We start from the raw sequence: 24,277 nt of genomic DNA, 5'->3' as shown, positions 1-24,277 counted from the left end.
CTTTTTGAGTATGTTTCAGGAAGGATGATGTGAGCTGTGCAATCCCAAATTCGATGCATCATGATACTCCTTACCTACAGGTATCCACCCCATCGCTTCTCTGTAACATGTTATCCTAATTGTGCTTAGTATGTGACAATTGGTTCTGTCCAATTGTCAACGGGTTTTCTTAATTACAAAGTGTCCACGCAACATACCACAAAATCTTATTATTTTTCCCTCAAAACATTTTTCTAATAGTCGATGAGAGTCCAATTTTACAATCTAAGGCTCTTGGCTAATGAAAGTAAGTTAGAAGTTTATTGGCCCAAGTGCCAATGTTATTCCATTAATAAATGACCATAATTTTTTTTCCTGCACCTAAAATAACTTGGTTTAGATTGCCTGGCAGTTAACAAATCTTACACATAAACGCAGTTCAGAGAAAAAGGAGCAATGTATTGATTTATAAGGAAGATAAACATCACTTGAATCAAGAATCCACAATGGAGTCAAGATTCAGTACAAGGAACCATCATTTTGGAACACTAAATCTAGCTAGTCATAAACTGCCTGCTTTTGAAAAGCCACTCCCCCAGTGAGGTCCAGTCCTGTTGCCTTTGCCTCCTGTCTAAAGCATCTTTGTTTTGTTTCAGCTGGCAGGGTTCATCTACGCCTGTTATGTTGTGAAATGTATAACTGAAGAAGAGGACAGCTGTAAGTATTAAAGCTCTATTCTGTTTCTTTCAAGTTCAAAGCATCTCCTTTACTGCCTCCTACCTAGCCTTCCTACTTCTCAGACAATATCGTCCAACACATCATTGCAACAGGGAATAAGCCTTTTGTATCCATTGGACTAAAGTGTTTTCATAAAAGTATCCAGCATATTGAAAAAATGGAGAAGCACCCATTTTGAAAATATGGTTCTTTCATTTCATTAAAGGTATTTTTTAAAGATGTGTTTCTCTTATAGCAATTCTAGTAGAGAATAAAGGGGGGCATTGAAGAGGGAAATGCTTTTTAAGTGTGGTTAATTTGACTGCTTTCTTTTTATAAACCCTTATTAAGTATTGCAACACAACCAGTTTCACCCAGGACTAAAATTCCTAACAATCAACAATTTGGAATAGTTCCTAAAATTTTCAAGAACTGACTTCAGATTAATTCAAGAAATGTGTTTTCAGGAAACCAAATGTTCATATTTCCTTTTTGTTCCTACAATTTGATGCAATAGCTGTAATTCTCTGTCAGAGTCTCAGCATTGAGTCCTACTGGTTGATCCAGAGTTTAGATGCCGGTACCCTCTTCCAAGCCTCTAAGTGGTTCCACTGCATTTTATTCTTCTAAACATGGCAGATGGAGGGTTTCACTCCTTCCTAGACCCCCTAAGGATCTGAAATAGGAGGACTGGAAAAATACTTCTATGCTCACGGTACTGTCATGGATACTTGCCTAGGCAGCTATATTTACTCCAAGGAAAAAATTAGAGTTGGGGATCTTTTTTCTTTCTTTTCTGGTTTCCAAAAATATTCATAATGATTGGGATTTCAAGACAAAAATGAGATCCACTGCTCTGTAAAGGATAATTTGAAGAAAAATTCCAAAGAGAAATATGTGTTTCTTCTTCCCTTTCCAATCAAACTAGAAAGGAGGAAGCAGTATCAGGTGATTAATTTAGAGGAGGCACTTTTTCAATAATAGCAACACATGATGTAAAATCAGGAATACACAGTACATAGTTTGTTATTCTGTGTGTTAAAAGAAATGATGGTCCTTTCACTAAAAACAACATTTGTGTAACACTCCTCAATATGTCAAGTGTTATGTCAGGCTTTGGAGATTTTAAGATTAGTAATACACAAGCTTTTACCTCTAGGAATTTACCTTGTAGTAGGGAAAAACAAACATGTAAACATGTAAGTATAATAAAACTCTGTAGAGTGTATATTGTGGGGAGATAGGAAAGGGACCAGGAATGGTTTCATAGAGAAAGACACTTTTGAGCGTGATCTTGAAAGATGAATAGATATTGTTGGGTAACTGATGTGAGTAAGGTGCTCCGAGGCAAAAGATGAAAAAGCACCATGGCATATCACAGCCTGCCATGTCGGGGGCAGAGCCGCCAGACTAATATGACTGAATTGTATCTGTATTTCCAGAGAAGATTGGAAAAGAGAGCATGAATGAGTCAGTAGACAAATGGTCATGACAGAGTAAAGAGTTTGGACTTCATTTTGTATAGCATGACGGCAAATCAATTGGCAGGTAGTTTATGAAAGAAGAATAACATAATCAGAAATGTGCATTAGAAAAAAATCACATTGGTATCATTATGAAAGGAAGACTTTGATGGGGGACACATGAGGGAAAGGGAGACTAGTTAAGACATCATGAAAATGACAGATACGAGATGATGAAGGTCTGGATATCTCTGTATTAGAGATGGAGAGGCTAGATCTGGTAAGAAACATGCTAAAAGGAAATGATTCCTTGGTGATGGATGGGTACTATGTAAGAGAAGGACCGACAGATTCCTGGGTTTCTGGTACGAGTGAATGGATAAATGGAAATGTCATTGGAGGAAAGTAGAATGGGGATGTGACAACTGGTTCTGTGTAGACAGGTTGAGATTGAGGTATAATGAATGCACATGAGAAGATATTTCACAAGCACTTCTCTTATGCACAAAAGCCTTATTCAAAGATTAGGAAGGGTACTAGACGTATGGATTTTAGATATATGGACTCAGGGATGCCTGGGTGGCTCAGTCGTTAAGCATCTGCCTTCGGCTCAGGTCATGATCCCAGGGTCCCGGAATCGAGTCCCGCATCAGGCTTCTTGCTCAGTGAGGAGCCTGCTTCTCCCTCTCCCTCTGCTGCTCCCCCTGCTTGTGCTCTCTCTCTGACAAATAAATAAATAAAAATCTTTAAAAAATATAATAGAATATATGGACTCCACAACCTATGTGAGTTCATTCAAATATTATCATTTTGTGCCTTTGTGCGAACTCCTTGGTGAAGGGCAAGTCCAAATTTTATATGGGAATTGAGCTTTCCTTAAACTATAATGTTTGATTTCATTTCACAATGATGTCAGTGCATTTTTATCTTCAGAAAATACTGACACTCCAAATCTCCTGGATAGATAATCAGTATCTCTCCAGAAGAGTACCTCCCAAAGGGGATCCCAGAAATGCTAGTTCCAAAAGATACATAGCTCGGAAAGTTTCCAAAGCCAAGTAAGTTTGACACTAAACATTTAGAATGCACATTTACATATTAACAACTCTGAGTGTTTTGTGGTAAAGTATGTTTGATTTTTCCTAATCTACAATTTTGTTTTAACCATACTACTTGGGTGAGGCCAGATGCAAATCAAAGGGAGAAACTAGAAAGATTTCTATAGTTTTATTATGCTCACAGTTCCCCAGGGAGAACACAGCACACCATACAAGGCCACTGGGAAGGGTCATGAGGCAGAGAGAGAAAGCAGAACTGTTGGCCAAGCACCTTTATTGTGGTTTCCTCAGAAAGGAATGGGCAAGGCAGTGTAAACGGGTTTAGGATTGGCTAGCTTAGTTTGAACCTGTGTTCACTCTAACTATTGGAGGAGACAGTGTGGGGTACCTAAATTCTCCAGATGTTTTAAGCGAGCCAGGGTTGACTTGGGAATAACCAGGGATCATTTTGTAGATGTTAAAGCATCGATTTACAGAAATTGGAACAGCCAGTGGTCATTTTGTAGATATTACAGCATTAAGTTACAGAAATTAAAAGTATAGTTAATATCCCAAACATTTGAACACAAAACCCTTTTTCATAAGAAATCTTAATATTCCAGAGAATTAGAAGGCTGAGGAACTCAGTTTAGGGAATTCCGACCTCTGTCAAGTGTTGGCCAAAGCCATGTAAATCCAAGGGGATATGAAGTCACAGATATCTTTTGGAAGGTCAGGTTTCTCTTTCAAGCATCTAATAAACTATTTCCCAAAAAACTCCAAGAAACAGTGCTTATATCATTATGTGCATTTTGACCATAGCCCCTTATCTGCCTTTATTAATATAAATCCCAAGTAGACTCCTCATAAACAAGTTTTCCAGTTTTAGTCTTTTGGCTCAGTGGTTTAGATGAACTACTTGCCTATTTGTATAGACCCAATAGACTGATACTTACCTTACACATTCAGGGGACTCCTAACCAGCCCAGAGGAGATGCTCATTTGGGCCAGTCCTCTGTCCAGTTAGGTTCATTTACTATGGTCATTTACACACAGGAGTAAATTGTGAGTATTTGTTGTACACAATGCTTTGGATTAATATTCCCCTTATATTATTGTCTCCATCGTTTGTCTGTATGGTCACCCACAGACACTGCATAGAGCCTCAAGAGTAAAAAGGTTGGACATTTCTGTCTAATCATATTCTAGAGAAAATTCTTTTGGTCCCTTAAAAGCATTCTGGCTTGGTGGGAAAAAAAAAAAATGCTCTCAGAAAGTAAGGCCTGAAGTACGGGAGAAGTTTGTTGTAATGTGTAAACAGGGAGCGGGGCTCGGGAAGTGTCTGTTCTTACCTGCTATCGATCTGCAACAAAGCATTCAGATAGCAGTAGACTGGCAGGGGGCCGTGCTAGCCACCTGCTTGCCAAATTAGGTTAAGTTTTCATTCCTAAGAGCCTCATGAGGAACAGAGGAACAGATTTAGTTCTGTAACTGTGCTGGAAACAGGCAGTAGAGAGAGAAATAAGGGCCCAATTTTGGAAACTGGACAATGAAGGTGTTCTTCACGCCAGTACGGAGCTGACCAGCTACGTGCTCCATTTTGTTATGGCAGCCAGGGTAGCCAGGGAGCTTCGGAAGCAGACGCCTCCAGGGAAACTCGGGAAAGGGTTCAGGCTCCAGAAGCAAAATCTCCCACTTCACTTCACGAAACAGCAATCAGTCATCAGTGAACTAGAGAGAGTTAGACTGTAGGCACACCAAACCCACAGGACGCCACTGCCATTTGATGTGGCTTCCCAGAGAGAACAACAGCCCTGGGGGCAGAGCTGCTTCCTGGGAGCAGGAAGATGGGGACACTCACTTCTGCGCCCCTAGAATAGTCGCCTAGGGCCGCAATAACAAAATACCACACACTGGGTGGCTTAAACAACAGAAATTTATTTTCTCACAGTCCTCGAGGCTGGAAGTCCACGATCAAATTATTGGCAGGTTTGGTTTCATCCGAAGCCTCTGTCCTGGCTTCTCTGTCCTCACAGGACCTTCTTTCTGTGTGTGGGCACACAGGGTGTCTCTTCCTCTTCTTGTTCTTCTTCTTCTTTTTTTTTTTTTAGATTTTTATTTATTTATTTGAGAGAGAGAGCACGAGCAGGGAGGAGGGGCAGAGGGAGAAGCAGGCTCCCCACTGAGCAGAGAGCCCGACATGGGGCTCCATCCCAGGACCCTGAGATCATGACCTGAGCCAGAGGCAGACGTTTAACCGACTGAGCCACCCAGGCACCCCGTCTCTTTCTCTTCTTATAAAGACACCAGTCCTATTGGATTAGGGCCCCACACTTATGACCTCATTTAAAATTAAATACAGTCATAGGGTTAGGCCTTTAACATATAATGGGGGGAGGGTTTCAGATCCGACCATTCCATATCAACACACACACACCATGTGGCCGCCCTCCCCCCCGACATGTGACCCTCCCTTCGGGGCATAGATTGGGGTGAACAGTGGTTCCACCCATCCAACGCTTGTGGGTAAAAGGCTCCAGGCGGCACTAGTCCCCACCTCCCTGGCTCCACGCTCTCTAAGGAGTTGCCTCCCGGTCAGCATCCCTTGCCTGGGCGTGGGGTGATCTGCCTTCAGATAAGTAGCTCCTCACCAGAACAAAAGCTGGGAGCCTGCTCCAGAGGGTGGGCCTTGACACTTGAACCCTGTTCGAGTGAGGCAACCATTGCAATGTACTTTTATATATTTGTTCACGGAAAGGCAGCGGTATTTCTTAGGAGGAAAGACTTTCTCCAGGGGAGCAGGCGACCCTTGCTGCGCTGTCTTTGTGGCCAAGCTCTTCCCTGTATCATCTGTTGCCAACCACGCTGCGTTTTCCTTATGACCTCCAGCCCTTTCTATTCTCCCCTACGTGTTCTCTTTTACAATATTCTGTGAAAGAAATGAAATGTTCCGACATTCTCGGTCTGGCACACCTTTTATGATATATGGAGCTCCTCTCTCACTTAATCCCTAGCTCTCCTGCACCACAGTTGGATGTCCACTTACAGGGATAGAATGAAAAACTTCTCTCTCGGCCTTGTTAGCACTGTGAGATATGACAATTAAAAGGAAGACATGCAGCCATGGAAAATAGCACCAATCCAGAACAGAAAAAAAAAAAAATCATATGATTTCTCAATTTGTATTAGGTTTTCTCATAAGCCTTTTATTTAATAGTTAAACTAAAACAAAACATCAGTACTCTAGAAAACATATCCGTTTCTCTTAAGTAATCACTATCTTTTCTAAAAGAGATTTGTATATGTGCAAGTGTTACTAAATATTCAAGTCACCCCTAGAAAGATACAGAATGTCATTAAAAATATAATATCATAAAGGGACCTATTTTGAAAAAAATATTGAAAAATGAATTGTAAATGTTTAAACTTGTAGATGCACATAAGCACAAACCCACCAACCAAGCAGAAATGCATAAAAACCTTTCCCGAATTCTCTAAATTCAAGTGGCCTTGGGATAAAAGTCACAATCGATTTATAGAAACGTTCATTTGAAAAGCAAACCACAGGAAATTATTCACTTCTCTGAGGCTAATAATTTTCTGTTATTTTTGTTTGATTTTTCTTCTAAAGGCTGCTGGCCTACACTTCTGTGTATTGAACTCCATTCTGTATGTTTTGATCATTTTTCCAGTTTGTCAGGATCATTGAGTTTGAAGGCAGTTCTTTGAACACAATCACACATACTCCCACTCTGGGGGGAGGTAGAAGTGGCAGCAGGGAGTACTACCCCTTTAAAAAATATTTGTTTCTTCCTGTTTATAAGGAAATGTAAGTTTACTGCAGAATGTATAGAAAATACAAACAACACAAAAAGAAAATTAGAATGACCCCACAATTCTAAATTATGTTTCTCCATTAACATTTCAGTGTATTTTATGGCTCCTAGTCTTCCTTCCTTCTTTTCTTTCTCCCTCCCTCCCTCCCTTCTTCCCTTCCTTCCTCCCTCCCATCTTCCCTCCCTCCCTATTATCTATCTGTCTATCTGTCTATCTATCTATCTATCTATCTATCTATCAATCATCTATCTATCATCTTTCTTTCTTTGTATCTGGTTATTAGGGTCATACTATATATTCCGTTTGATAATGTAAGCTTTCTTTCTTGTTATTTATAAATCACTCTTCAAACTTAACCTAAGGGGTAGGCAATTAGCAGTTCAAAAAAGGTGCCAAGTTCCTGGGTATCAGACTGACAGAGTTAAGAGAATGTTGTGTCTGTTTCACTTTTGGAGCATCACACTCAAGCAATCAAATGAGAGAATAATATATTGTTAGTATGGTACTATTTTATCATCTCTTCATAACGTTTGTTTTGTGATTTTCAAGGTGACTGAGTGAAATAATCTTGCCCACATCTGGTAGCCTCCCACAAAACCCAAACTTGCCATTTCTCTCCCCATTTCTGAACAGAATCACATATTATGAAAACCTGGAGCCCCAGATTTCAAATGCTACAAATCTCTAGCTATGCTGTATGGAATCATAGTGAGGCCAGGGTAAAAGGTGTCACCTTGTTCCTTCTTCAACCCCCCAAAACCACAGGAGCTCTGCTTTTATTTAGTTTTACAACTTTACAATCTTCTGCTTAAGATTTCTTTTGGACTAAGAATACTGCAGGTTTTAAAATGATGGAAAACTAGTGTCTACCACTCTATTTCAACACCTTAATTTTGTCGACCCATAAAGATTAAATGACTTGCCCAAGGTCACTGAGCTTATTCGTGAACTTCTGACACCAATACAGCACATACTGACTCCCTCAGGATAAGAGACTATTAGTCAATGCCCCTCGGGGACCACACCTGTCTTGACCACCGAGGTATCCTCAGCGTCTAGCACATCTCCAACCCAGAGCAGGACTCAATAAGATCTGGGAGATAAATGAGTCAATCAGTCAGCTCTCCACACACACTTCTTGGACTGTCTGGAAACTGGTAAGGAAATGTGACACCTCCTTAGACCCCAGCTTATTCTAAGTAAATGAATAATCAATTATAATAAAGCACTTTCGTCATTTTCTAAGCAAATGACAGAAAGGGGTGGGACGGAGACATGATGTAAAAGTGAAAGACTGAATAAATGATCAGCACCTGAAACAGATGCCGACATATACATATGCCTCCTGTCAATCACACGCAAGTTTCTCTCAGAGGCAACAGCCTTCCGTAACAGCGAAACACAGTTTTTACATTACACTGTCTTCCCCACTGGCTAGTACTGGTCTCTTTTTTCAGTCTACTGTTAAATTCCTCCCTCTTGTGGTCACTGAAGGGAAAATATATGCGCTTTACTTTTAACTTTGGATTGTTCAGGTGAAAGTTGCATCTGATTCCTCAAGGGTCGCTTCTTATTTTCCCCTTTTTCTCACAATGCCTCCTCCATTGTATCATACTGCTTTCCACTCATGCCCACACACGTACACACATGCACTCACATCCACACACCCTCGTGCACACACATACACACTATAATCATCTTTAAAGGAATTTCATGTCCCCAAGTCAAAAATGCGGGGGAAGGAAATCGATTTATTCCCTACCCTCTGTTGATTCAGAACAATCAGCACCTTGTTTCTAATGAATCACATTGAGGTAGCAATATTCAGACTAGCCCACAAAGGAGGACCTTTCCCTGGGGTGTAATAAAGGAACTATTTTATGCCGAAGATATTTCTGCCTGGGAGAACTGAAGTTATCCAATATTCTTCAGGTTGTTTTAATCAGCCTCGATTGAAAAGAAAGCCAGAGAATGAACGGAAGGAGAAGTGGTGACATTTACAGAAATGATTAAAAGAAAAACCTTCCATTTTGATTATTCTACTTCATCTTCCAATTCTGCGGTACCCAGTCCACCTGTAATGGACTTACACCATCTCTCTGGACTCGCATTGATAATGACATGACAAAGAAAGCAGCTAAGTGGCAGGAAAACAGCATGCTTTTAGCACCACAATGTAGATACACAGGCTCACAAACTAAAGTTCCCGAGATCCCATAGTCCCATCTCGAAAGAACAAATGAGAACAAGACAAAGAGCCGGCGCAGGACACTGAGCGCTAAAAGCCCTCCAAAGCTGAGGCGTGCTGGTCAAGAAGGCTCCACATTCAACGTCTGTCTTTTGATAAATGATGCTGGCAGGTGCTCACTTCATAGTTGCGCTTCCGTTTGGGAAGTGGTACTTCTAATAGAGACAGAAGGCTGGGCTTAGCGATCTCCTTCTTAACAGCAGGAGGATAAAAAGCGCTGCATCTCTAAGGATGGCCACCAGGTATGCAGAAGGAAAACATCCGAGCAGAACAGCCTTACACGTCACCTCTGAAAGAGTGCCTTGTAAATAAGCGAGCAGAGGGCGAACCCTCGGTCCTGCGTGACATTTAAATGAGGCTGCTGTAGCTGCGGAGACCCGGGGGCGGGGGGAGGCTTCCGCAAGCGTTGGTTGGCATTGTGTGGCAGGAAGTGGGGGAGAAACAAACTTAAAGCTCACAGGAGGTGAGGTTTGTTTAAATAATAGAAAGTAATTAGACTGAAGACAAAAATCAGTGATGGCATTTTATAATTACAATTAATTTAAAGGTTAATTTCCTTTGGTGCTAAAATCTTATTTAAAACATTTACCAGGAAAGGAAATTAGGATGTTGCTATCAAGAGGCATAGAGTGCTTCTGGGAATCCATGCCTATTATCACTTGAAAATTAGGTTAGGCCCAAAGTGGGAATATCAATTCATTTTTGTGTATAACGGATGGTGGTCAGACTCAGGGTCGGTGGGGTTGGCTGGGGCAGGCAGTGCAAGATTTGCATTTTTTCTTTGTTTGTTTATGGGATTAGTTGCAAATGTTTCCAACAAAGGAGCCTAGTTTATACATGAACAATCCTGACACGAAAAGAAAATTGGATATGGATTGCTTGCTGCCTTTGTAACTAATGAAGGTGATGGGAAGGAATTCCCAAAAGCAGAAAAGCAAAGGGAAGCACATAGTAACATCCATACGCCTCCCTCACGGCACTGAATGGAATCGGGGGACAGTGATTCTGTTGGCTCCAAACCTGCCAATCCTATTCCCCTCTCCCAGTTCCCACATTTTTTTCATCACCTTATTTTCCAATTGGAAATTGTCATGCCTCAGGTTCCAAATGCTGTGTGTGTGTATGTGTGTAAATAGGTAAATATAAATACACATATACTAAATATACTCTACAGTATATACACATACTACTCAGCAGCTCATCTCCCTGGAAACTTGCTTAGTAAAATTAATGCATAACAGGAGTAACAGTCAGAGAGAAATAACTCCTTTGCACTAATTTTTCCCATTCACTATACCTGTGTAGATTTGCTCATTTTAAATATTTTATTGCTATCATTGGTCTGTAAAACCATCCCAGAAATAGGGAACTGTGCAGAATCCTAGAGCTGTGAGCAATATTAGCAATCACCTACTTTAATCCCCTCCTTTTACAGTTGAGGAAAGGGACACTTGAATTGACTTTCTCTAAGTTAAACAGTCATTTAGAGGCAGAACTGGGAATAGAACCTAAGTCTCCTGATTTAAATATACTTTCCACATCACTTCTCTGTGGTGATCAAGATAGATTCTTTCAACACTTATTTATCAAGTAACCGCTCTGCGGTAGGCTGTGTGTTAGTCACCAGGGATGAAGTGGGGAACCAAGCAGATACCACCTTTGCCTTCATGGTGCTTAGAGTCAAGGATGCATTTCACACGAAGAACTACTGTAACTCATAATGAGAGTTCAGGCAAGGGGAGGAGGTGTGGCAGGCATGCACCCCAAGTGTTCCATCCAAATGAGAAGACTAGAAAATTCTTCCCTGAAGAGATGACATTTTGGCTGACATCTAAAGGAGATGTCAGAGGGCTATGTAGAATTTAACAAAAATAGGTGTGCCTATTCCTTTCCAATCCCTGTTGACCAAATGTACACCATAATTCACACAGGATAATCTTAAGTGTTTTTAATGAGGTCGATATAGCAAATCTAGTTTCAGCTTTTGCAAACATCAATACAAATGTTAGAATAACCACTTGACAATCTCTTTCCTTAAATTGCTACTATCGTTCTAAAGAGATGATTAATTTCAGCTCCAGAGATTTGTGATTTTCCTTTCTGGAGGATGCAAAATGGTGCAAAGATTATGTTAGCAAGGATTATAAGGCAAGGCATGCATGGTTTTTTATTTTCTTAAATATACCTAATACATAAATGTGTCCACACCCTAATTAAAACCACTGCATTTAAATGGGCCGTGCATTCTAAGTATATCCTGGCTGTCAGCTGAGAAGACATGCCCAATCCTGTCTAACTCGCTCACCTATAGCTTATAATAACTGTTCTCTCCGATTTCATCTGAAAGGCATGTCATATCTAATTGAAAGCAAGTCTAACAGGGAAGAACGAGACAAAGACTGGTGAATCCAATCCATCCAAATGGCACGGCACAAAGTGAGACCAGGCACCTTGAAGGTGAAGATTGCTCAGTTATCTCATCACATTCTGTATGCTTCTCCACATCTATTGAAAGCATTAAAGATGCCTGGATACATAATTTTCTGACTCTAGCTTTACAATTTCTTGACCTCCTCAGCACTTACACCCTTGTTACCACTCACTTCATCTACCCCTTAATTTCCTTCATCAAAGAGGTGGTTTGGATCACCTTCACTGTGGAGAAAGGAGGCTTCTCCAAAATCACAAATTTAAAATTCTCTGCCTGACTATAAACTCCAGGTTTTTTTTTTTCTCCCACTTTATTCCCCTGTCTCCCTCCTGGAAAGACTTCCCTTCATCCTCATTTAGGAATTTCACTCCACGGGAAACTTTGTTTTTCTCATTCTTTGGATCGTTCCACTTCTCATCTATGTCCAGGATAGTTACGGCAGTGATGCTCCCACCAGCCCCCTGCACTTGAATCCTGCTTGGATTTTCAACAGCCACACTTGATGAGGCTCAGGTTCACTTTCTCGACTGCTAATCCTGGATTGCTGCACATGGCTGGAGAAAGTCTCTAAACATGGCTGGATGCTCTCTCCTGCTCAATGACACTTTCACTTCCTCCCATTGACTTTCCTCAGGATCTGTTCCAAACCTAGGCATAGGTTCTGAACCTAAGCCCAGTACTCAAACCAAGAATATTAAAGCTATCAAACATGAAAACCTTCCATGTTTCTCCCAGAACCTGAAAAATTCTCTATACCGGCAATTATCCTTTTGTCTCCTTGCAACCCTACCTAAATCTGAGAGGAACAGTTAAAGCTTTTCCTTCCGGAGTAATCCTTCACCGAACATTGAGCTCATCCTCTCTGCCTGATCCAGGAGGATACGCTTTCAGGATCTTCATTCTGGCACTCTCCACTGGCTAGTTCCTTTTGCCTACATACAGGCCAAAGCCTCAGAGACCACAAACAAGACTGGTCCCAGCCTCTCACTGTCCTTTTACATAGTATGCGAGGTGATTTCCAAAAAAATATTTGAAGTATGAAAACTTGGTTCCATGTAGTTTTTTTTTTTAAGTAAAAATATCTTCCCTTTTTTTTTTTCTATAGTATGTCACACAGGCTATTCCTGTTGCTTGTCAGACCACAGTTAACTAACTGGTCAGTTGAAAGGTTTCCACAGACCTACCTCAGCTCTCCTCAGCTTCTGCTGATGACCCAGTACTATGTCATTCCACACAATAACTCTTGGAAATTCTAACACACGGTTCTCATCCTCTCAGTAAAGAACCTCAATATGTATGTTAAATTATTTTCTTTATATAAATCCCTTTCAAAAAAAAAGATGAGATCCCAAATCTATCCATGGTGTCTTTTTAATATACCTGCATCTAAGTATTGCATATGACACTTGATTCTGTCAATTACCCTATAAGGTTGGAATTGTTTCATTATCTCCTCTTTAGGGAGGACAAAAGTCAGGCTCAGAGCCTACTTGTGGGTACAATGCTGGTAAGACATGAAGGTACAGCCTGAGCCAGGTCTTCTGACTCCAAAGCCCTCAATCTTTACATTACTTCACCTTTCCCTGTAATGTATCCAGGGGTGACTTACACTATCGGAGGATTGTTTGATAGCAACATCCTGGTGTTAGCAGAAAAACAGCATGTGTTTCTTCCAATCTCCCCAGATGTTCTGCCTTACCTAAAAACAGGCAGAGATAAGCAAGAGCAGAAAGACGAACACTTTGTCACGTGGAACTTATATTTTATTTTTTATTCAGTTTTTAAAACCAAAAAAAAAAGGAACTCAGCGTCCACTCAGGGATTTTAACCCAGACCAAACCCCTCAAGCTCACACAGTAAGTTGCATTGCTGCTACCAAGTGAAAACAGTGTGAAATTCACTTAGGAATTTTACCAACATCTTCCACGCTCCCATGATTGCCTAATTTTTCTTCACAGCCTAACAGGTCTAGAGAGTTCACTCCGTAAAGACGGTCTTCCAGGAGCCGAGACACTGTCCTGGGTTCTGGACTACTGGAGCAAACAGTGGGAAACAGTAAATTTCACCCAGCTTACATTACAGCAATGGAATCAACAAAGAAACAAGTAGATTACAATATGTCAGGTGGCGATAGATATGTTCCAGTGAAGCCCAATAGAGTTGAGTCAGGAGAAACTAAGCTCTAAAGATCCCAGCAAGTTTCCAACTGGCCTTGCAAAGTTACATTTCCCTTTCTACAGGGATGTCCTGGCCCTTGCCGCTTGTATGTGCCACTTCTCACTTAAACATACTAATTTCCAAATGAAGCCAAGCCCCAACTCCCTCCTGACATTCTTTATTGTTCTGTTAGAGGCAACAGCACTCTCTTAGTCAACAAGTTTCTGAGTCAACTTTGAATCTTGCCTTTTCCTCTCCTTCCCCCATATTCAAAAACTTGGCATGTGGTACGTTTTCTACGTCTTTCTCCATACATCTTGAACTCATTGCCATCTTTTCTTTCTCATTCTCCTAAGCCTAATTCAGGCCTTCAGTAATTACCATCCTTCATATTTTCTGATAAGCCTTGAAATAGACAATATGCCAAGTGGCTATGAAGAAAACATGCCTCCTCGCTTTGAAAAACCACCACTGTAATCAGAGTTATACGAGATGGGGCTGAGAATATAAGTAATTTTCAAAAGAAAGGATCGTTTAAATATTTATATGCTATCCTACGTAAGTTAGCAGACACAGAAGAAATGAACTAAACCTTGAAGGATGCTCACCTTATCGCCTCTGAAAGATATGTTACAGAAAACCAAGACATCCCATGAGTAACCATCACTAGCAAATCCAGCCTAGGCGGGGTTTTGCTTTGATCATTGTTCACATCAGAATATTCCTAGAATATTAGATTGGAGATGAGAAGATGAAAGAGTAAATTTTCTAGGAAGAACAGAGGAAAGATGCTAGAGAATAAATAACAAAGGGAAGCATCTACGACCAATGGAAGACTCAAAGCAAGAACTCAAAAATGTTTGTTAAATGAATAATATTTTTTAAAAAGCCTGAAGATTTTAGATTTAATCCAAAATGTGATGCAAAACCTTTGATAACCTCCCAGTAATTTACCCGAGTGGAAAGCAGAAATCACTTTTTCAACACACTTAGGAAAGAAATAGAGTACCTAGCTTCCAGTCCTCTCCTCAGCTGTTATGTGCCCCGGAGTAGTCAAGTAAAACTGTATTTATCTGTAAAGTGAAGATAATTGTTCCTCCCGATTCACAGTAATTTTGTAAAGATAATTGGTATCACCTGAAAGGGCTTTAGAAACTATTAAGTTTTGTGCAATTGTTTGGAACTTTATTTTTATTTTCAGGAGTTAAGGAGATTCCTGAGGAATACAAGGTACTCTTTTCTAAATAATGCAGAGATGAGCGATGAGCCAAACATCTAGATGCCATCATAATTACTTAGAAAAGGACCTGTCAGGTGTTTTATGACCCTTATTGCTCAGAGAAGTTTTACAGCATGTGGTAGCCTCTTTAGAACCTAAATAAATGCAATTATGTAAAAGAAAAGGAAAACAGACCAAAGTGGTATTAAGGGTATTCTAAAAAAGGTAAGTTAACCCCAGTGATTCAGTTTTTTGAGAAAGAAAAAACTGGTTTTTTCCTACTTCTGCTTGCCACCCACATGGCACCACAAAGAGTTCCAGATGTGGTTGAAGCACCATCTGTAAAGATGCAAGGAATCGAGTCTACCTACACTGATCACCAAAATATTAACTGTAGTAGTCAGGTGGATGCAGCTTATGGCTGTTCCTCTCCCTCAGGTCTTCAGGAAGACATCCAAAAAAATTACCGAGAATGAATATGTGTGGAAACTGACCTTCCATAATTTCCTTGGCTGTGAACTCAGGCATGTTTATGAAATATACAACAGAAAATATTCCCTTTGATTGTTGTTTAAATTTGAATGCTTCCCCCCTCCCCCCCGCCTCCCTGAGTGAAATGGTAAAAATCCATCCTGGTTGCGTTCAGATCCTCCTCCTTTCTCATGTTGGTTCTGAGTCACCTGCTGTTGGAGCCTTCTTATGGCTCCAGGTGATCTGAATGATCAGAACAATGGCAGCAATCCTTCCACTGTAGTTTCAGTGTGACCCTTCCCACTCGGGTAGCTGTAAGGCAGCTCTACCAAACCCCACACCAGATAGATCATGGTTAATAAGAGCAAACCCCAGGCAACTCAAACACTGTTCACTACACATACTCAAGACACAGCTCATTTCCCTACTGGCCTTTTCTCTTTTTTTTTTTAACTTATTTTATTTAAAGATTTTATTGATTTATTTATTTGTCAGAGAGAGAGAGCACCCGCACACGCACAAGCAAGGGGAGCAGCAGGCAGAGGGAGAAGCAGGCTCCCCGCTAAGCAGGGAGCCCGATGAGGAACTCGATCCCAGGATCCTGGGATCATACCTGAGCCGAAGGCAGATGCTTAAAGAACTGAGCCACCTAGGCACCCCTAACTTATTTTATTTAAGTTCAATTAGTCAACATATAGTGTATCATTAGTTTCAGATGTAGAATTCAGTGATTCATCAGTTGCAGATAACACCCAGTGCTCATTACATCACATGCCCTCCTTAATGCCCATTACCTAGTTACCCCATCCTCCCACCCACTTCCCCTCCAGCAGCCCTCAGCTTGTTTCCTAGAGTTTAGAGTCTCTTATGGCTTTTTCTCATGTCTTAGGTTGGTCTACATTGCTCCCAACTCAAGCTTTATTTTTCCATTTTGGGTCCTGATTCTATCCATTGGACTAGAAGATTCATCTTGGTTTCTTCTAGTTATCCCTTGGTTCACTCCACAATCTTTGGTTTGTAATTACCATCTTTTTTTTTTCTGCTATCCATCTCAAACTCCTGGAAACCAGCCAAGGAAATATTTCATAACACCAATAACAACAATAAACTTGAGTCTGACTTAGATCTCAATTTCAGTGGAGGAGACCTTACCATTTACATCTACTGTGATCTTATTCTACTCTAGCCCACTCTATTCTCCAGCGCTAGGGTGGGGACCATCCTACTGAAAGGGAACCTCAGAACAAGGAAACTCTAATGCTGTGAACACCTCTCAGCAAACTAGTCCTTAACTAAGTCTCATTGTTGACAAGAGCGAATCCAAATAAAAGGGAATTTAGTCACTATCTGCAATGAATCTCCAATCATAGACAATAATTTCTCAAAATACAAACTTTAAATATAGTTGCCACTCAATTAGGGTATAGTTCTTCTGGTGCCATTTATATTAGCTAATGTACAAAGGTGGGCAATTCAGAAAACAAAGGTCATTCCTTCTCTTTTAGTTCATCTTCTGTAAAATACTTGGTAAAATTCCATGGTTGTCCCAAATTACACACTTCCTATTTTTCTTTCTCCTATACTGTATGGCTTAGAAGAATTATAAAGAAAATCCTGAAGTTTTTCAGGGGCTTTTAATTTTCTTCTTCCATACCATATGTCTCACCCAGGGCTCTACATGCCTTATTTCATTTTATCCTCACACTAATTGTATGAAATAAGTATTTTAATTCCTATTTTAAGAGATGTTAAATGATTTGTGTAAGGTCACACAGCTGGCCTTAAAGTGGTCAAAGCAGTGTTTGAACCTTCATCCTTCTAACATCAGGCCCTTTGTTCTTACACTGTTCCACGTTTGATGAGAAGAGAAATTCAGCCTCAAAAAAGTGTTCCTCAAGATAAAAAGAAATGAGGTATTACACCATAAAAAGACATGGAGGTGCCTCAAACGCACACTATGGAGGGATAGAAGCCAATCAGAAAAGGCTACATACTGTTTGAGTCCAACTATATGACGTTCTTGAAAAGGCAAAACTATGGAAAGAGTAAAAAAAAAAAAAAAAAAAAAATCAGTAGTTGCCAGAGATTGGGGGAGGGTGGGATAAAAGGCAGAGCCCAGAGGATTTTTAGGGCAGTGAGACTCTTCTGTGTGAGACTAACATTGTAGATGTATGTCATTATACATTCATCAAAAAACATAGTTTAAAACACCAAACCTTAGTGTAAACTCTGGACTCTGGGTGATGAGGGTGTGTCGGTGTAGATTCATCAATTGCAACAAATGTTACCACTCTGGTATAGGATGTTGACAGTAGGAGAGGTTGTGCATGTGTGGAGACAGACGCTATGTAGGAACTCTCTGTACTTTCTGCTCAATTTTGCCATAAACTTAAAACTGCTCTAAAAAATAAAATCTACTAAATAAAGATTTCCCCACTAAACAAACAAACATCATAGACTTGACGTTACTTCACACCTTGCTCCAATTTCTACCTGTAGCACTTAGGATACTAAAAGAGAACAAAAACTAGTCAAAGCTAAGCCAGTATAGAATATGACTCTAGAAGCAGTAAAGATATCCACAGGCATCCTAATTCAGTCTCGATTTCCCTTTCTCTGTCCTTCCTGTCATCTATTTTGCCAGCCTTTCATTGTTTTACTTCTTTTATCCCTACCACACAACCCTGGTGGAAAAGAAAAAATAAAAACAAAACTCTTAGTATTTACTGTTCCAGCAACTACTGCTTCCAAAACTTAGTGGTGTAAAACAACCATTTATTATGCTCATGGGTCTGTGGGTAAGAATTCAGACAGGGCACTGTGAGGATGGCTTTTGTCTGATCCCTGACATCAGAGACCTCAGCTGGGAAGACTCCATGACTGGGTTGCCTGAGCAGCTTGGGGTTGGAATCATTTGGAGGCATTTTTTCTCATGTGTCTGGGTGGTGATGCTGGCTATCGGCGGGAACCTCAGCTAGCCCTTTGGTCAAAATACATACCCATGGGGTCTCCATTAATCTCTCCATGTGGGCTAGTTTGGACATGGTGGCTGTGTTCCAGGAGAGCATCTCAAAAGAGCAAGGGGAAGTGCATGACATCTCTATGATCTAGCCTTGGGAAGTCACATAGGATCACTTCTATCATACTCTATTGGTCAAAGTGGCCACTAAGTTCTACACAGGATCAAGAGGAAGGGACACAGACCAAAACCACCAGATGGGAGGAGTGTCAAGATCACACTGTAAGCAGATACAGAATAGGAGATATTGTTGTAGCCATTTGTGATATACTCTATCACAGTAACTTTTGTTATATGTTGTTGTACCTCAAATATCTAGGTATGTATTGCATTTGAATATTTGGTTAGACTTTGCTCCAAATCTTTATTTCAGATTGCCTATTTCAGATTATAAACCACATAATGGCGGGGACAGCCGTGTTGAGTTAATTTACACAAGCTCTCCCATAGCACCTTGTACTTGACAATCATAGTATATAATATTATTACTAGTGCTGCAATTGCTGATAGATACATGCACTTAAGCAATCATTATTTTTTATATTTGTAATGTGTTGCAGAAAATCTCCACACTAACCAAAAAGACATATAGCATCTTTACTGTGCAAGTGAGTTTTATTACTCCAATTAGGTCTTGGTTGCTTGAGAGGAGTACATACTTTCTTCTCCCAAGTGAATAGATTCTTGTAATGCAATAATTGAATCTCACAGTTGAGGGGGGAAAAATCACTACCCTGAAGGAACTATCTGTTTTCCTCCACAATTAATCACTTTGGTTTTAATAGATTATGAAACAGTTTAGAAGAGTAATCTGTGTGAGATCTTGATCATGAATGTTGAGCTCTTGAAAAGTTAATTAATGAAAGCAATTGTCCCTTTTCAGTTGATTTCATAGGTGGCTTTGATTCTTATGGCTATCAAGGGCCTCAGAAGACATCTCATTTACAACTACAGCCTATGTACATGTAAGTACTTTACTTTGCAGATATTCTTCTGTGATACTAAAAGATGCTTAAGTAAACATTATCATGGCACAAAATAGATGGCAAGGAGCTTTCCTCCAATTATGTACTTCCAGTATTTTCTCTTCTATTAATATTGTCTTGACTGGGATAATTCTAATAACATTTTCTTCATAATTCTTTTTTAAATTTAACTTATCGAAATGCCATCTCTAAAGTTACCTTTAGTCTTACATATAAGTATCAACGACTTAGGTAAAAGGCCTTTATTAATATATTACTTCTTTGAATTACCCTAAAATTGTATGTTTTGAAAATGATATAACTTTGGAGGTAGTAATATGTAACTCTATATGAACTATGTGTTCTGGCTTTCCCAGGAGAGTCTCAGTTTACACGGTTGTCCTGGCATAGTTATTACCAGTATCTCGTGTTCCTCTCAAAAGTATTCTCATTTGGATGTTAAATGATAGGTTACGTACAGTTATATATAGTATAACCCTAGTATATATAGTGTAACCTTAGTTATATATAGTGTTAAAAATTTTTTTAAAAACTGAACAATAATGCTCTGTTATCATTTTTCTGATGTGAAAAGTGAAAATTAAGCCAGAATAGTAACACTGAGATTTATCAGACCCTTAGCTCTAGCACTCAAGAGAGCAGACATACAATCAGAGCCTGATTTTTATATCTGTGTTTAGGCAAATTCCCTTGGATAACAACTGATAACAAATTCTATATATCAGCATCAAGTGATATGCTGAATTGCAAGCGAAGATCAAAATAGAAAGTAAGATTCCAATTCATTTTGAAATGTGAGCTTCTCTCTTTGAAGATATGTGTTTGTCGTCGTTGTCCTCCACCATTGAGTCATTTTACCTTTTAAGATTGTTAATGTGTAGGATAATACATGGATTTTTAGAGTATTTCTCCTCCTCCAAGAGATTAATGTAATTTTTATACACCTCCTTGTAAGCTTCTCCTTAAACAGGGAATGATCTATGCATCACGCCTGCATTTTTCCTTGGAAGTATTTGGTAACACCACCCATAAAAAGGACTTTATCAGTTCAGAATTCAGCCAATGCTATATGTCATTCAAAGCATCCCCTCTGCAAACAATGCATCACACATTTTCTTTTTAGTATCCCCGCAACCACTGCCCTAATTCAGGCATTCATTACCTGTTGCTTTCTAATTTTAGTATCTCTAACCCATCTTCCATGAAGCTGCCAAATTAATCTTCTCAAAGTATCATTTTGACAATACCCTCCCCTGCCCCCAAACTGTTGATGAATCCCTATTACCTACTGAGCAAAGTCCACTCTCCTCACCATAGCCTGCAAGTAGACTCTGATCCAGCCCCAATGTTCTGCTGAAATATTATCTCTTCTCTTCAACGCTTAACAACTCTTGACTCCCAACCATATGCAGAAGATGCTAGGAGACACTGGGAAAATGTAATAATGAATAAGAACTGGCTCCTGTCCTCCTGAAGCTTATCATCTATTGAAGACATTAATAGTCTGATATCTCCCCTTATCCATTTTTTTTTTTTTTTTGCCAGCCAAACTAGAACTCTTGCTTTCTGCAAACATGACTGGTATTTTTCCAACTGTCCATGCTATTATCTTGACACCAAACATATTTTTTTCCAAGATGAAATCCCACTATCCTTCAAATTGTATCTTAAATACATATTTTATGGAAGATTTTCAATAAATCTCTTTTTCTTCTGATACTTCTCTTTCTTTTGCTTTGTAGTGCAGTTGTTTTCTATTTAGACTATATGTCTCCTATCCTCCCAGGAAGACTTGATAGCTTACACAAAAACTAAAATGATAAACCTTTTAAATTCTTTACCACTCTTCTCAATATTGTATCATAGCCTTATGTAAAGTAGTCTGTTAAAAAATAAAGGCAAAGCAGTAAGGAGCAGTGGTTAAGATGACCTACAAAAGGCAGAGTACTGGAGATAAAATTGTTTACGATCTTGGACAATCAACTTTATTTGAATAACTTTATTCTCATCAAACTTAAGTTTCCTTATGTGAAAAATAGAGATTATATAGCATACATGCTTCATATAATTATTCTGAATTTAGAAGCACATAAGACATAAAATATGCCACATAGTAAATGCTTAATAAACATAACTTATTATTAGTAGCAACAGTGTTATGTTAATGAACATTACTCATGAAAAGACTTTATCAAGTCAGAAATAAATATGTACTATATTTCATTCCCAAAGGATTTCCTCTGTAAACAATGTATCACATACAATATCCACCCAAGCAACATGTAACAGTATGTTTGTACTTTAGAGTAGACCAGAACACCTACAAAGCTTGCAATTGCTTGCTTCTGACAATATCACATAACATTTCTTTACCAAGTAGCACTTCATTGTGTTGATCAATATGAATGATCAATAAGTATGATCAAGTTATAATAAATGACATGTAACCTATATGTAGGATTAGCTACAATAACAACATGAGAATGCTAATTATACACAATCAAGTATATTGTTTCAAATCAGGCATTTATAATACTAATGTTGTCTTTAAAGAGGGGACTCTGCAAATTTAATATCCAGCATTAAATTCCTTGAGGGCAAAACTTCCCATGATTTTATTAAATAGAAGACTTTAAATGCCAAACCAAAAGTAATAAAAATATCATTTTCTTCCTTACTGCCTGGGAATGGTAAAAGTATGTAACAAGTTTCAAGTCTCACTGCTCATGAAATAAGTAAAATGTTTAATGAAATTCAAATTTAGGAAGTTCGAAATACTTGTATATAATAAATCGCTAGTCAAAATACAATCCTGTCCCTTTTACAGAACATCCCCTGTGGGACTTCAAATACGGCAACACTAAGATTTTATTTTACAGATGAGGAAACTGGATGAAGAGAAAGGAGAACAAAGGTCACACAACTTGTTATTTGTGCAGCCCCCAATTATCAACCAGTTTTCCTCATCCTTTAGTTCAGAATTCTTTCCAAATTCTTAGACAGACCTTCAAGTTTGCTCTGGCATTCACTATGTTTCCTGATTTTCAGTTTATTCATTTGTACTTCTCCACACTAACTTAGCTGCCATACTTCCAAACATGCCTGAATCCCTCCCTTTCTCTGCACTCCCTTTATCCCCTTCTGATTTTACATTATGCAGTGAGGAATGAAGGGCTTTTTCAACATCCTAGCCCTCAAGACCACTCTTTTGAGAGCCATTGCCTATACAAATCCTGTGAAAAACCAAAAGTGAGTCACGCACAGACCTGATCGCCTGCTGAGAGGCAGGCACCCGAACATTTCCTATGTCTTTGTCCTTTGGGGTGTAGCTTTTCCTGTCAACCTGCCATAAATAAGTCTCATAAAGTAAGAGTAATTTAACATCATGGGCCAGTTCAGGCACTTTAACGATATTATGTAGCAACTGGAATAAAAGCTGTTCCTTACAAGGAAAGCAAATGCTTAAAAGTAATATACAGTTTTAGCTGTGGGGCTTCCATTATACCCGATCTGTGGCTGAGAGCTTTGAAAACACTGCCCTGACTGACTTCCATTCACAGCCATGTTTCAGCGCCTACGGTCACTGAATAGAAGACCTCTCTTTTTCGGTTAAGTTAGGTGAAACTTCTTGGCCTGCTCTTGGCCTGTAATTCTTTAGATTATCTATCACCCATCCTAAAAGAAAAGGTTTACATTAATTTATGTCTTAGGGTTTGGCAAACCTCTTTGAAGCAAATAATAGCTATAAAGTTGCTGCCCAAAAACATTCCCGTGTCCACAGGTTAATTGTTTAACAAAGGAGGGGCTTTGACGACCACCAACCTATGTGCCATAGCGCGTAGAGCTCTGTCTGGGCTCCCTGCAGTATAAACTGTGAGAATATCCCATGGTATCTGATTAGTAACATCTGAAAACATTGCATTCTTTTTGGCAGCCTAATTGTACAGCAATACGTATTCATTTAATTTGCCCCCCAGAAATGGACTTTAAATGATCATAAAGGCGGTTAGTTGTCTCTTTTAAAACAAAATTGGGGCTTGGACTTTTTTTTTTTTTTTTTTTTTTGAATTTTTGCGTGCTCTTGTGCTTGGAGAGGTGAGAAAAGGTGCTGAGCTCTCCCCCTGGATTAAAAACATCTTTTCTCTCTCTCTCTCGTTCTCTCTCCCAGGTCGAAATAATACAGACGGCTTCAGGATGTCAGCTCCTGGACCTTTCAAAGAACTTGTTTCACAGTGGCCTCCTGCATTTTATGAAGAGCAAGAAGCAACTGAGTTTAAACATATATACATATTAACAAAACAAACATAAAGCCTCCACATACAGTGGGACACACACACACACACAGGCACGCACGCACACGCGCGTGTGTGCATGCACACCCACACATACACAGAGGCACACACTAATTCCACTTGGCTTCCTCTTTCTAACTGAAACAAACATGCAGGACACGCCCATCTTGGATTTCCTGAAAGTAGGCTGCTTTCTCCCAGGCCTTTGGAAAGTTCCTAAGGAGACGTGTTGGCGCCCTCTGCTGGCCGTCACTAACTCCTCTGCAGCCCAGCCAGTCGGCCTCTGCGAGCTGCGAAGTCCTCCGGGGCGCATTAGTTTGAGAGCCCTCTCTTCTGCACTCCATACGTCTTGATAGCACCACGGCTATGTAGGCAATGTAATTGCAAAAACAAACAAAACATGCCATGATGACCTTGTAAC

At 39.7% G+C, this 24,277-nt stretch overlaps 1 protein-coding gene across 1 annotated transcript in view; it reads left to right on the top strand.

Moving 5' to 3' along the window:
* NKAIN2 (sodium/potassium transporting ATPase interacting 2) overlaps positions 1 to 20,269 on the top strand; it is a 996,525-nt gene extending 976,256 nt beyond the window's left edge. Inside the window, exons 5-7 of the mRNA XM_021693163.1 lie at positions 636 to 696; positions 19,462 to 19,543; positions 20,245 to 20,269. Coding sequence (XP_021548838.1) covers positions 636 to 696; positions 19,462 to 19,543; positions 20,245 to 20,269 — 168 coding nt within the window. The remainder of the gene's footprint in view (positions 1 to 635; positions 697 to 19,461; positions 19,544 to 20,244) is intronic.
* The last annotated feature ends 4,008 nt before the right edge of the window (positions 20,270 to 24,277 follow it).

This window comes from Neomonachus schauinslandi, chromosome 8 (genome assembly GCF_002201575.2).
Source record: "Neomonachus schauinslandi chromosome 8, ASM220157v2, whole genome shotgun sequence".
Taxonomy (NCBI): domain Eukaryota; kingdom Metazoa; phylum Chordata; class Mammalia; order Carnivora; family Phocidae; genus Neomonachus; species Neomonachus schauinslandi.
Note: the sequence above shows the minus strand (reverse complement) of the source record. Positions and strands in the feature narration are given on the sequence as shown.